Genomic DNA, 13,561 nt, shown 5'->3' on the forward strand with positions numbered 1-13,561 from the left:
CCTCCTGGTGCATCATGATCACTACCACTGCTTTCCCAGTGCTGGATCACATCTCAAAGGAAGATGGGTATGGGGAGGAGGACTCAGAAGCTACTGTTCTACGTTTTAATGTCGTTTTTTTTTATTCTCTCAGTGGTAATTTAATTATCACCTTTCTCCAACACCCCTACACACTCCTTTTGGCCCCGTGCAGAAGCATAGTGTGTCCTGTCCCCATGAAGTCAGCAACAAACCTGCTGAGGTAGCTACACGGATCTGGTAAAAAAAAAAAACACAGGAAAAAAGGCGATGTTTCACCTGGATCAGGCTGTGAATCCAGCGTGTGCAGGGCGCCGGAGAGCTGTGCTGCTCCTGCGGGCAAGGGGGAAAGGGAGGAGTGAAGCCAGGGATCCCTAAAACTGGCGCTGCTGCTGCAGCTGATGTGTGGTGGAGCTTTCACCCAAGCAGGGCACCAGGAGACCACAGTCAGTGAGCCCCACTGCGGAGCTCTGGAGAAGAGGAGGCTGAGGGGAGACCTCATGGCCCTCTCCAACTCCCTGAAAGGAGGGTGCAGAGAGGGGGGATGAGTCTCTTGAGCCAAGGAACCAGCACCAGGACAAGAGGGAATGGCCTCAAGCTGCGCCAGGGCAGGGTCAGACTGGCTCTTAGGAAGGATTTCTTTGCAGAAGGGGCTGTTGGGCGTTGGAATGGGCTGCCCAGGGCAGGGGGGGAGTCCCCATCCCTGGAGGGGTTGAAGAGTCGGGTTGACCCAGCGCTGAGGGATCTGGTGGAGTTGGGAACGGTCAGTGTGAGGTTCATGGTTGGACTGGAGGAGCTTCAAGGTCTTTTCCAACCGAGATGATGATTCTGTTGAGTCCCAGCAAAACGCAGACACCTCGCCTTGTGGGGCTGGGAGGACTGGAGATAAATCGGCCCCTGCGTTGCCAGCGGCTGGACGCGCGTTTCGGGGCACCGGCAGGAAGGCCAAAGCAGGGAGGAGCAGCGGGCAGGCTGCGGGGCGGGGGGCTGAAGGAGAAGACGCGGCAGAGCACCGGTTCCGCATTCCCTGCTCGGTGCCGGAGGGCGGCGGCTGGCCCGGGCCCGATGAGGCCGCCGGCGCTGCGGCCTGGCGGGCGGGCTCAGCTCCCTCAGGCCCAGCGCGGCCCGGGGGTGGTCGGGCGGCCGTCGCGGCTCGGTGAGGCCACCCCGCTGGCACCGGGCGGGCGCGGGGGGAAAGGAGGGCGGGAGCCTGGCGCCGACGGGGGAGCGGGACGGGCCCCGCCGCTGGCAATGGCCGCCAGCCCCTCACGGCCCCGGCCCGCGGCGGACACGGCGGAGGTGGGGGGGGGGGGGGCGGGATCACGGTTGCTATGGTGACAGTGTGCCGGGCGCTGTAGCCCCGCCCCCCGCCCGGCACCGCCCAATCAGCCCCTCCGCCTCCCGCCACCGCCCTCCGGCGGCGCCGCACGCGAGGCTCCGTTCCATTGGCCCACGTCACAGTCCCTGCCCCCCGCTCCCGCCTAGGCCAATCAGCTGCAGCCACCGCGGCCCTGCAGCAGGGCGGGGCGCGGCGGGCGCCTGTAAAAGCACCGGCCGGGGCCGGGGCGCAGCTGGTTCCTGTCGCGCGTCAGCCATGGAGGAGCCGCTGACGCTGCTGGTCCGGAGCCCCACGCAGCGGCACCCCGACCTCCGCCTCCGCGCCCGCCCCGCCTGGACCGTCCGGCGCCTCAAGGCTGAGCTGCGCCGCCTCGTCCCCGAGGCGCCGGTGAGTGCGCGGCCCCCTCAGCCCCCCGCGCGAGCCCCCTTGGGGTGCTGGCGGCTGTGTGGCGCCCTCAGTCCCCGCGGGGCAGTGGCGGGCGCTGCCGTGGGGCTCCCGGGGCCGCCGTCGTTTCGCCCGGCCGAGCCCTGGCCCCCCCCCGCCCCCGGGGGTGTCCTGCACCCGGTTGCATCAGCTGCTCACGGGCGTGGGACGCGCTGGGGGTTGTTTTGGGACTGAACTCGGCTTCTGTTAAATATTAACTGCCCCCGCCCCTCCCCGGGGCGCTGCGGGGTGTTCGGAAGGGCGCGCAGCCACCCGGTGTGCGGGTGGCCAGTGCGGGGACACCCCCTGCCCGGGGGTAGTGAGTGGACTGAGGCACCTTCTGGGGCTTTTTTTTTTTTTGTTATTGAAAGCTTTTCCCCGTTGAATGAGCAGCAGCCCGGGCTGTGCATAGCGAGGTAGCTGGGTTTATAGAGCTATTTGCTGGTGAAAATGCCGAAGTTTGAATTCCTTTGGAGCCTCGGGTGAGCTGGTGCCGTGGCAGCTCAGCGAGCATGGCACTGCTCTGCTCCGCCAGCCGCCTTCCAGCAGGAGGATATGCTTTTTTTTGCCTTGCTTTCCCTAGGAGCGAGGTGATTGCCCAGAAACGCGGTCAGCATGTCACCCGCTGCTATGAAAGGCTTTAGGTGAAGAGCTGGGGTGCGTCTGCCGGGCTGTAACACATTCACTTGACACCACCTCCAGTGCTGATCAGCTTAGCTGGTGCTTCAAATCTCGAAGAAACACAGATGTTTTTGTCGGGGCTGTAAAAGAGACCGCATGTAACAAAGCTCTTTGCCAAAGGACTGCTTTATCCTCCTGCTGATTTAGACCTTGGTGTTGGTAATCTTGCACTTTTGTATTTAGTTGTTCCAGTCTCACTAGCTGAACTTAGCTGTGCACAGTTCCCTGTGCACCTTAACGGGTGGGGTGCTTCCATCTGGCTGCAGGTTGTGTCACCTACTGTTTGCCTGTGCTTGGCAGAGCAAATCATCCCATTCTTTGTTTTCTTTCTTCAAAGCCTGAAGAGGACCAAAAGTTGATTTATTCTGGGAAGCTGCTGCTTGATCATCATTATCTGAGAGAGTTGCTGCCAAAGGTATTATAAGAATCTTTTATGATGTGCTGAAATATATCAAGTGATTGCTTTTTTAATGTGTGTCTCTCCTTACATTTTAGCACGGGGAGTTGCATGCTCTTCATTTGGTATACAGCTTCAAGATGCCTGCAAATGTGCAAGAAACCAACGCAGAGGTACTTACACTAAGTTAACATACTACTCTGAATCTTAGAGTTCTGACTAAAAATGGGAAGTGTTGAATGGCTATTTTAAAGTTCACTGGAACTGCAGATTTTTCCTACTAGTGCAATAGCAGTATTTGTAATTTGTTTAGGAATGCAAGAATGTATTTGGATTAAGCTGCTCTTAAAGATTCTCATGGCATCTGTTAAGAAATATCAAAACTATAATCTAGTTGTAACACACCGCTCAGAGGAAAAATGATTTCTGGTAAATTAACTCATATTACATAAGGGATGGTGTGTCCCAGGCTCTTCTGGACAGAGGTTGTGCCTGTGGTCAGAAGACACAGCAGTTAAAGTGGAAGTGGTTCTGTGTGTTGGGGGGTGGGGGAGGAAGAATGCTGTTAGCTGAAGACACTTTAACTGCTCTCATTAATGACTCAGCCTGTAGAGAGGAAGCCAAAGATGAGCCTTAATGCTTGAACTGAGTATTCGCTGGTCTCAAGTGCAAATGGCCAAAACCAATTTTGACTTTCAAGTAGATGTGCTAATGTGTCTAGAGGTGTGTTTATATTGCCCATTATAGGCAATCTGAGTGTATCCTACCCCTGTCTGGTGATTGCTAGATGTGAGCCAGCTTTGGTCTGGATATTATACAGATGTATCACTACAGAACAGCTCCTGAATTCTGTGTACAGCAGTTTGTGTATACAAGTACAGACTTATCATCGCTAAAAAGCCAGCGTCCGGAGTGCTGCTCCCTCTGTTCCAATTACATTTTTATAACCAGATGGAACCTGACTGCGTGCATAAAAACTAATAAATACAGGTGTAGATCTGGTGAAAGTGAAGAGTAACATCAAGTCAGTTTTACATACCAGTCACTTTTTAAGGCGCTTTAAAATCCTGGCAGAGGTGCTTGTGGCACAGTGCCCAAGAGCAGTGTTGGTACTGCGGCAGCACCCAGAGGTGCTGTGCAGGACAAAGTGTGTGAACTGTGTAGCAGTTATAAAATATGAGCGTATTCAATGCGGTGTAACCTTTTTATGTGAGGCTTGCGTAGTGTCCTGAATAAACCTCGCTGACTGCGTTGCTGCCCCTAGGTGAAAGCTGATCAGCCAAAGTTATCGTCAGAAGCCAGTCAAGAACCATCTGTATCTTCCTCAGATGATGATGAAAGACTGACATGCTCTTCTGGTGGGCAATCTTCAGCAGAAGCCAGTAACAGGTAGATACAGTTGTTAAGTACATCACTAAGATATTTTGAAACATTGACTTTGTGTTGGATGTCAGCTCCTTATGCCATACTAAGTCTATAGAACATGGGCCAAAGATGATGAGGTGATATATAAAAGCTTCGGTGGACGTGGAAGAAGCTAAAAGAAAATGCACTGCTCTGTTAGTTGAAAATCTTTGCTTTATTCATGTGGGTGGAGATGTCTTTAATACTCTGGAAGGAAGGATTAATTTTGCATTTGGATGCACAAAATCAAAAGCTATTTATGTTGTCTTGTAATAAATGACTCTTGCAGTTTGTCCAGTATTTGCTAATGAATGTGTTCAAATTTTGACCAAGGCTGGAAACAACTCGACACCCCTTCCAAACTGTGGCTCCTGGCTTCTCTGCTTATACGACCTACAGCATGCTTCAGATGTCCTGGTTTCAGCAGATTTATGCAAGACAATATTACATGCAATAGTAAGTTTTCTATCCAAAGCTACCAGTAGGAGGCAGAAACTGTAATACAAGGAAACGGAGAGCTGCTGGCAGTTCTTCCTCTTTTGATGGTGGTTAGAGGTTGGAGGACTCTTTTCTGTTGTAACTTAATGCTGAATGGTGTGGGAACGTACCTCTAACTGTAATGTGGTGCTTGGCTTACTGGTTGGGCCAGTGGTTTTGAATTTGGAAATTGTAGTTCTCACTCTTTTACTTGGGAGGGCAGGTGTCTGTAGATTAAATGTAATCCTGCTTGATGATCCTTAGCTCTTCACCCTTTTTTTTACTGCTTAAAGTAGCACACAGCACTGATGGAAAATCAGTGACAAAGGTAAAGCTGAGACTTGCAGAAGCTTTCTAAACTACCTTTAGATTGCTCTAAAGAATTTTTTTGCAAAGTATTGAAATGATTGTTCATAAAGTGGCAGGTGCCTGGTTTGACTTGCTGAAGTCACTATGCAACTTGTCATGGGTAGAACTAAAACTTGGATTTAACCCTTCTGTAGCCTCTAAACTTGATGCTTTTTACTTGCATATGATCTAACTCTGTACTTGGATGGACCAGTTTTTGGTGCCTGTGGAAGGATTTGACTCAGCCTTATTCTGTACTTTGTGTTCTCTGGTTTCAGCTTGGCTTCTGCTGCTGCATCTGCTGACCCAGCCCATGCACGACATTCTCAGGAGATACCAGTGACACCTCCAGCACCTCTCCCAGACCCATTTCCTGTACAGAATCAGCCTGGAAACCAGAATGCTGCTGCCCAGGTTAATGCAGTGGCCAACCAGAACTTGCAGATGAATGGCCAAGGCGGTCCCCTCATGCAGGAAGAGGAGGAAGGTGGCAATCAAGATTGGTTGGACTGGCTCTACTCGGCAACACTGCTCTATGTCTTTGTCAACATTATCTATTTCTACTCCAGTCTCAGCAGATTCCTCCTGGTTATGGGTGGAACTGTGCTGATGTATCTGTAAGTATGGTATTAATATTTACTATTGTATCCAGAAATGTTTCCTTGAAGTACTGAGCTCTGTGCTGTGGTCAGTTTTCTGGCAATTGAGCTTCATGTGACTCTTGTACCTCTGGCAAGGGTAAACTGCTCCTCTGTACTGGTATAACACAGAATCATCATCAAGGTTGGAAAAGACCTTGAAGCTCCTCCAGTCCAACCATGAACCTCACCCTGACCGTTCCCAACTCCACCAGATCCCTCAGCGCTGGGTCAACCCGATTCTTCAACCCCTCCAGGGATGGGGACTCCCCCCCTGCCCTGGGCAGCCCATTCCAACGCCCAACAACCCCTTCTGCAAAGAAATCCTTCCTAAGAGCCAGTCTGACCCTGCCCTGGCGCAGCTTGAGGCCATTCCCTCTTGTCCTGGTGCTGGTTCCTTGGCTCAAGAGACTCCTCCCCCCTCTCTGCACCCTCCTTTCAGGGAGTTGTAGAGGGCGATGAGGTCTCCCCTCAGCCTCCTCTTCTCCAGACTAAACCCCCCCAGTTCCCTCAGCCGCTCCCCATCAGACCTGTGCTCCAGACCCTGCACCAGCTCCGTTGCCCTTCTCTGGACACGCTCGAGTCATTCAATGGCCTTTTTGGAGTGAGGGGCCCAAAACTCAGTATTTAGCAAAAATATAAATGTAGCCTATGTCTGGATTAAGTGAAGGATGGGTGATAGTGGGTGATCTTACCTGTTTTTTTTGTACTAACACTTCTGGTGCGGCTGGGTTTCTTTTTAGAAAACTACGTGAAACCTCAGTAGCTCTGAGTGTAAAGCCCCAGCAGCTTGGCAATGCAGGGCAGACAGACCTGTAGGTTCAATGTAGTAAATGACAGTTGGTTGTTGGGAAACAAGTGTTTGAAGTCTGGGAAGAATGTCTCACACCTGCTGGCTAAGTCACGTGCCCATGCAGGTTTTTCTGCTGTGTGTTGCCTCTCTGGAGAGCAGACCAAGCTAAACAGCGTGCAGTGTCCTGAATTGCAGTTGAGCCTCTGCAGGGGGGGAAAACTTGGGATAAATCTTCAAAGTGTGATAAAGATAGTGGCCCCTCAGCTGACATGCTTGGGATGTCCTGTCTGAGAAGGATAATCTGTCCTCTTGAATTCTTTGACCAGTGAAACAAGTGACGTAGGCCTCTGAATTCCTGTAGGTAGGTCCAGGAGTTGAAACTGGAGCAGCTCCAATGGTCAGCTCTTCCAAATGCTATGCAGACTTGGAGGGTGGAGGTTAATTGCTTCATTAAAAGTCTTTAAATTTTGCTATTGGTAACTAAAGTGTAACTTTGGACAGCTTATATTGTGGGTTACAAGGTGCAGGTGCTGTAGAGATACAAGGCCTTCTAAGAAGGTCTATATGGCCTGTTACATTTTGGTAAGAAAATGCAGTGTTTTGCATGTTGTGCCCTTTTTTAGGATGAGTGTAGAGAAGTTACCCAGGGGTGCACACAATGTGGTAAACGAGCAGGCTCTCTGTACCTCTAGCAGCATGTTAGACACAAACCTGGATGTAGTGCTGCTTAATTTGAATGTGAGCAGATGCTCAGCCTTCCCTTCCTACCCCATGGTTTGCTGCTAACAGGAGGCTTTAAAAGTACTTACTGGGGCAGCGCAGAAAGAGACCTTAATATGCTGAAGTTGCTGTCTGCAGCTCTGAGCAGTCAGATGTTAGCTTGAACTGTGTTGGTGTAACAGGTGGGAGTAAAGTTTAAGCAGTATTAATAAAAATCTATTGCCTTCCCCAGGCACCATGTTGGATGGCTTCCATTTAGACGACGACCAGTTCAGCCCTTCCCAGGCAATGCTCCTCTTCAAGCTGCCATAAACCAGGACCAGAACAATAACTTACAGGTATTGTCTTGAGTTTTTTAAACCATGAGCATGAAACCCTGTGAAGTTTTACTTTCAGCTTAGTAATTACATGTAGTAGCAAAACCTTTTCTCTAAACTTTTGTCAGAAACTGTCTTCTATGGCAGAATAATTGCCAGCCCGAGTCCTCCTTTGGTGTAGCCTATCCTCTGTTCTGCAAAATATTTCAGGTTGAATACTGTCTTCTAGTTGTTTCTCTACTTTAGGATGTTGTAATGGAGAGTGGCCTGTCACAGGCTGAACAGGCTCTGTAGGTGAAGATGGGGTTCAGACTCCTCAGTGGTAGGATTTGAGTATATAAGCAATCTGAGTCTTGCATTTCAAGTTGACACTTCTGGTTGATGTCAGTGAAGGTGAATTAGTTGTAAATACATACATAGTTCACCTGATCTGGTGCTTCATGTCTGTCCTAAACACTGTTCTTGGACACACAGCATGTGTTAACATCTAATACTAGTGTGCAACTTGGGTTTCTTGACTTTGGTTGTCTGGGGATACTTGCAAGCTTTTTATAGTCTTGAGAGTAACAGTTGGGTAACAACATGCTGTTTGACACTTAATTTTTCTAATGCATGCCTGAAACTATGTCATTTACCAAATATCCTTTATTTTGGCAGGGAGAAAATGCAGGCAGAGCAGATGAATCTGAGGCATCTCCTGATGAGGGACAAGTTTTACAAGAACTGCAGCAGGCCAACCCTTCATTTATGAGCACAGCATGGGTGTTTTTCAAGACTTTCTTTGCATCCCTCCTCCCAGAAGGGCCTGGAGTGACCCGCAACTGACTTGTCATGTGTCTTACTTCTCTGAAACTGCAGTGGGATTTAGTCTACCTGAGTGAATTGGATACCAACTTCAAACCAGGAGTGAAAGTGGATGGCACTTCCTCTGGCTTTTACTGACCAAGCAAATAAAGCTGCGAGAAGCCTTAAGTCATTACAGCCTAGAGACTTAAGATGCTTGCCTTCGTTCCAAAGAACTTTGTTCCGTAGCATTTATTAGGTACCTATGTAGAGGCTTGGCATTGTAAACTTGTGCACTAAATGCATAGGCTCTAAGCAGGTGTGCAAAAATGTTAGAGAAGCAAATTGCTTCTTCTGTGCGATGTGATTCCTTTTGGAATGTTTCTAATGCTATTTAAATTACACTGAGTGTAGGATCTCCAGAAATTGCTAGATACGCATTAGCAGATTTTTAGGAAAGATCTATTGTTAAATTGCTTCAACAATAGTTTAAATTTTCTGTAAATATTTTCCTATGAAGGAGGTATGGTGCAATTTCCTTGTTGGACAAAGTGGAGGACTGTAAGACAGGGACCTCTTCATAAGTAATTACCTTGGTGGAGTTGCAGGCTAAACTTGATGTTGCCAAATTCAGATAGTTTAAACTCAAGGCTTAATTTCCTCCCTGCCAAATCATGGGAGAAGAGTAAGTGTGTTCAGCTCTACCTAGCAAGAATTTCTGCAAGATGCAAACTTTATGCAAGATGCTTTTGGATGCAAAGTTAAAGCAGTCTAATGCCTGTGTTCAACTCTGTGTTCTTACTCCAGAGCAACTATCTTGTATTACGTCATTGTGTTCCCTTTAATTTCTGATATGGTTAAGGGCTTTGATTCCAATAAAATTTGCAGGCATTTATATCCATGCTGGTATACACTGTACAGCGTTTGGCAGACTACCTGCGCAAAGCTCTCACCTTGCTTTTATTGAAAAATTACAATAAGTGAGTTGGAATATGGGAAAAGATGCTTGCAGACCCTTAAACTTGGCTCCTTGGCTAACTGTATTTTTCAGCAGCCTTTAGCCTTTAAAGTGCCTTGAATAACTTGTAGTTTGTGTTTGCTCGCTGAAGGCTGCTAGCACAAAGGCCATGGATGTCTTGAAGCAGGAGTTTGACCCCTTGAGCCCAGGGTGTGCAGTGCATTACGTTGGCTTGGGGATTTAACTTGGCTTGAAGTGTGCTCTCTAGGAACAACAGCTACTCATGCAACTCGTAATGATTTCCTCAGTGCTACCTGCAGTTGGCAAAACTATTTGTTTAGGAGTGTCTTGTCAGGGTTAACATGCATGAGTTGGTACAAGCAGTTGTAACAGCCTAACTGGTAATGCTTGATCTTGCCACTTCAGATCAGACTGATGTTAGGCATAGTTTGCTGGTGTTACCTGCAGTAGTAAGTTTGATGTTAGTGACTTTTTTTGGGCTTTGAACAATTTCCTTTCCAAGCCTTTTACCAAGTAATTTTTCTGCCACATCTTCAACTCGCTTTGACTTAGGGAGGTTGATTAGGATAGTGGTAAAACTTGAGCAATAAAGTCTTTAAATACTTGGAATGAAGTAATTTGAGAGGAGGTGAGTTTTGTTACTTTGGGTATATTCTGCATAAGCCTTTGAGAATGTTCTTGGACGTGATGTCTCCTCTTTCTTGCCTTGCTAGTGGTAAGTCTCTCTGTGCTCAGCAGTGCCTTTTGTGGATGATGGTTTTTTTTATTCAGGGTGTATCTGATCATCACTTGGGTGTCTCAGCAAAGTGCCTAAATCAACTGAGATACGCCTGTGCCCAGTCTCGGGAGGAGAGGGTATTTCTTGGCAGTCAGAAATGAACTGTTTTGGTATGGTTTAGGCAACAAGCACTGAGTGCTGAATTACTTGTGAAACTTCTAATCTGAGAAGTTGCCAGAGACAGCAAAGCATCTGTTGTTGTCTTGAGGCTTTTGCTACTCCCACAAGCAGACAGACTGGTTTAAAATTAGCTGGAAAACTAATTAAGCATAGCTAATGTCACTGGAGGAATGTAGTGAGGCTCCTGGGCCTTAGAGAATGTTTCCTTAATGGCTTATTGAAATGTGTACTTCTCTTTGCTATTGGGATGGAGGGAAGCTGTGGCTACAGCAGAGGACACTGGGCAAATAATGTGAAAGTAAATACTGTAATTCTGCAGAGACGGCTGCCAGCACTGCACCCAGGCAGGAGCACTAGGAAGCGAGAGAGCAGTGCTTGGCTGAGGGCTCAGAGCACCAGCCTGGTGGTGTGTGGAGTAGCACTAACTCTTACTAATCCTTAACCTGCCTTGGCTTTGCCTGAGACAGCCTGGGAGCAAGTGGGGATGACTGAGGTGTGGGAGCAGTGGAGGGAACTGAGGCAGCTCAGCCTAGAGGAAGGGCAACATAAACAGTGAGAGATGTTAAGCAGTGACAGCAAGGAAGGTGATACAGCCTGTGTGCCAGCTGTGGGTGAGACAGTGAGCATGGGCCTTACATTAGTTGAGGGAATTCAGGTTAGACACTAGTTAAAAATGAGCCTTGAAACTTTCAGAGCAAAGCTGCTGAAAGCATAGGAATCCCAAAGAGGTTTTCTGGGAATAACATGATCCTGTGCTGGTTGCAGAGAACAGAAGGGGCCTCAAGGCTGTGGGTTTAGGAAGCTGGGTTTGTTGGCTCACACTTCAAGCTGTGTGATTCTGCTGCTAGTTTCAATCCTCTTTGTGCTTGCAAGCACAGCTGCATGCAAATGTTCCAGTGCAGCCCAGCTGCAGCTAACACACCTGTTGAGCCATGGGTGTGCTGTGCAGGGCTTCTCTAAAACAGGGGGTGGGTGGGTGGTGAGGGTTCACAGCATGGCAAAGCGAGCAGCAGAATGAAACTAGCTTCTCTGCTGCTGTCTCCTGATCTGTCAGCTCTGCCCAGCTGAGAGTAGATCTCTGTCCTTGCTGGAAAACAAGTTGAGGGAGAAATGTAGTTTGTCTTACACATTTTCCTTCTTGCTGCAGAAACTTCCAACAGGCTGCTTACTTCAGAAGTTGCTGAAGTCCTGCTTGGTGACAAGAGTATGTTCCTGTCTTCAACTCATGGCACAAAAATCTCATGAGAATGAGCTTGCTGCTTGGCAGATAAGCTGGGGGGTGTGTGACTCCCCCTTTTCTCCTAAGAGAAATTGTGCACGTGCTCGTTGTCCCTGTTCTCAGCAGCCAGGGACATCCCAGTGGCTGTGCACTTGTCCAGGAAAGTGTTAGAACCTCCCCCTGCTCTTTGCCCTGTGATCTATTTCTAGTTGTGAGGCTGGTGGGATTTGCAGAGCTGTGCATCCAAAGTTTCTCTCCTCAGACATGTTAGGCCAGCTGGAGGCCATCCCAGGGCCATTCCCCCTATTGTGTTACCAAACATGTCAACTGTGCCTTCATCGCCTCATCCAGCCCCTCTGCTTCGTAAGAATAGCTCTTGAAATGTCAGCTAGTATTTAATGTTGTCTGAATGTCCAGTGGAATGATACCATGAAGCTGGCCTGGTGTACAGCCAGGGCCCCGAGCCTGCAGTGAGGGCCTTGAAGTCAGTTCATGCTCAAGGAGGGTTGGGCAGATGCTGGGAGATAACTGCTTCTAGGCCCATGTCTTGTGTCTGCTCAGTGGCCTGTGCTGCAGAAGAACCACCCAGATTTCTTATATTAGCACTGAAAGTTGTATTTGTGGTTTTTTCAGTCTGGGTTTAGCAGTGCAGAGTCAGTGCTGCAGGAACACAGCTGGCTGCTCCTCCAGGCTTCAACCCAGCTGCCCTTGGCAGCCTCAGTGGTGACAAGCCTGGGCTGAACTAGGGTCACCTGTGTGTGCCAGCTTATTTTTTTGGTTTTGAAGGTTCTTATGGGTGATACTGAAGAGAAGAAATTGGGTTGGTTTCAGGAGAATTTAATGGAAAACCATGTGGAACTTCATTGTTCAAAAAAATCCCTCATGTGTGGTTTACCCTCCCAAGCAATAGTCTGTTAAAATCTCACAATTCACAAACTGGAGTTTGAATTTATTTGCTGCCTAACATCCAAGCCTGTCATAGTTTTTAACTGACAAATAACCTCTCTTCAAAGCTGAGTCTTTCTTCAACCCAAGAGTCCTGCTGCTGGGGCTTGACAGCACAACCCAAGGTCTCCAAGGGCTGCTGCTGGATGTGGGATTGACCATGGCCTTGTGCTGCTGTGTGAGGTGGAAGCAGCTGGCTGTGGGCTTGTCCTCCTGCCATCCTGGGGCTGAGCTGCTGCATGAGGCCCAGAGGTGGTGCTGGAGCCCGTCCTGCTGACGGGGCGGCGGGCAGCCGGGCTACCTGGAAGGCTATCTCAGGAAGCAGCTGCAGGGTAACACTGAACCTTTGGGTCAATGCAGCACAAAGATTAATGGCACTGTGATGTACCTCTGCTCTGGAGAGTGTGGGGAAAAACAACCCCAGCCCTAGGACAACCCCCAGCAAGGTGGTGAGCACACGTCTGCATGCATGGCCTTCAGATAAAGCCTTGCACAGCAAATATTTATCAAAACCTCTTCTACCATCCCCTTTGTAAGCACTACCCAGCAGTTTGGGCATTTAATCTTTTGTTGGGTTTTAAAGCCTGCCCTGCCTCCTGCTAGCTGAATTTAACCTTTCTTTGGGTTTTTAAATCTGACCTGTCCCCTGCTAGCCTGACCTTGCACTGGGAGGAGGAGGGGGGTGGGCTGCTGTGTCCCTGCTGCCCTGGCCTCTGCCTGGTTACTCCAGGGCAGGGATGCTTTCGGCACCTCCACATTCCATGTGCTTTTGTTATTGTAGGCAGAAAGTCTCCAGTCTTCCTGTTCTTGCTGGAGGTCAATGCCCGGCAGTCCCTTGTCCTCCCTTGCTCTCAGCTCGGGTCATCTGCCAGCGGCAGCCTCTGAAGCGGTGACAGGGCAGGGGAGCTGGCCTGCAAGGGGGCTGTAAACACACCACATCTACCCTGGCTCTGGGTTTTTGGTCTTTGTGTTATCTTCCCTGGGACACCAGTGACAAAGAGCCCTGCATCAAAATGCCCTGCTTTTCCCTTCAGGCTGGTATGAATTGCTGCCCTGGGCAGAGGGGTGGCTGTGGTTTCCTGGGTCCTGCTCTGCTTCCATTTACAGTGAGTGACACCAGCCTCAGTGGGACTGCTTCCCTGCTGCAGTGTCTCCTCTGGATCTGTTCCAGTAAAACTTAAA

At 49.2% G+C, this 13,561-nt stretch overlaps 1 protein-coding gene across 2 annotated transcripts; it reads left to right on the forward strand.

Annotated features, from left to right (window-relative positions):
• Positions 1-1,565: 1,565 nt before the first annotated feature.
• Positions 1,566-9,930, forward strand: HERPUD1 (homocysteine inducible ER protein with ubiquitin like domain 1). Of its 2 annotated transcripts, none has more exons than XM_074881653.1 (8): positions 1,566-1,744; positions 2,799-2,876; positions 2,957-3,031; positions 4,123-4,247; positions 4,596-4,718; positions 5,366-5,704; positions 7,471-7,576; positions 8,213-9,930. In XM_074881653.1, the coding sequence occupies exons 1-8, from the start codon at positions 1,613-1,615 to the stop codon at positions 8,378-8,380; spliced, it is 1,146 nt and encodes a 381-aa protein (XP_074737754.1). In that variant the 5' UTR covers positions 1,566-1,612; the 3' UTR covers positions 8,381-9,930. The 2 variants fall into 2 exon arrangements, with proteins under 2 accessions (XP_074737754.1, XP_074737753.1); XM_074881652.1 differs by having other exon boundaries at positions 4,123-4,246; positions 4,589-4,718.
• The last annotated feature ends 3,631 nt before the right edge of the window (positions 9,931-13,561 follow it).

Source organism: Strix uralensis, chromosome 12 (genome assembly GCF_047716275.1).
Source record: "Strix uralensis isolate ZFMK-TIS-50842 chromosome 12, bStrUra1, whole genome shotgun sequence".
Taxonomy (NCBI): Eukaryota; Metazoa; Chordata; class Aves; order Strigiformes; family Strigidae; genus Strix; species Strix uralensis.

Coding starts and splice junctions, on each gene's coding strand:
- HERPUD1 (XM_074881652.1), top strand. CDS start 1,613: ATGGAGGAGCCGCTGACGCTGCTGGTCCGGAGCCCCACGCAGCGGCAC. Junction 4,247..4,588: donor TTCAGCAGAAGCCAGTAACA/GGTAGATACAGT, acceptor TGTTCAAATTTT/GACCAAGGCTGGAAACAACT. Junction 4,719..5,365: donor AGACAATATTACATGCAATA/GTAAGTTTTCTA, acceptor CTCTGGTTTCAG/CTTGGCTTCTGCTGCTGCAT.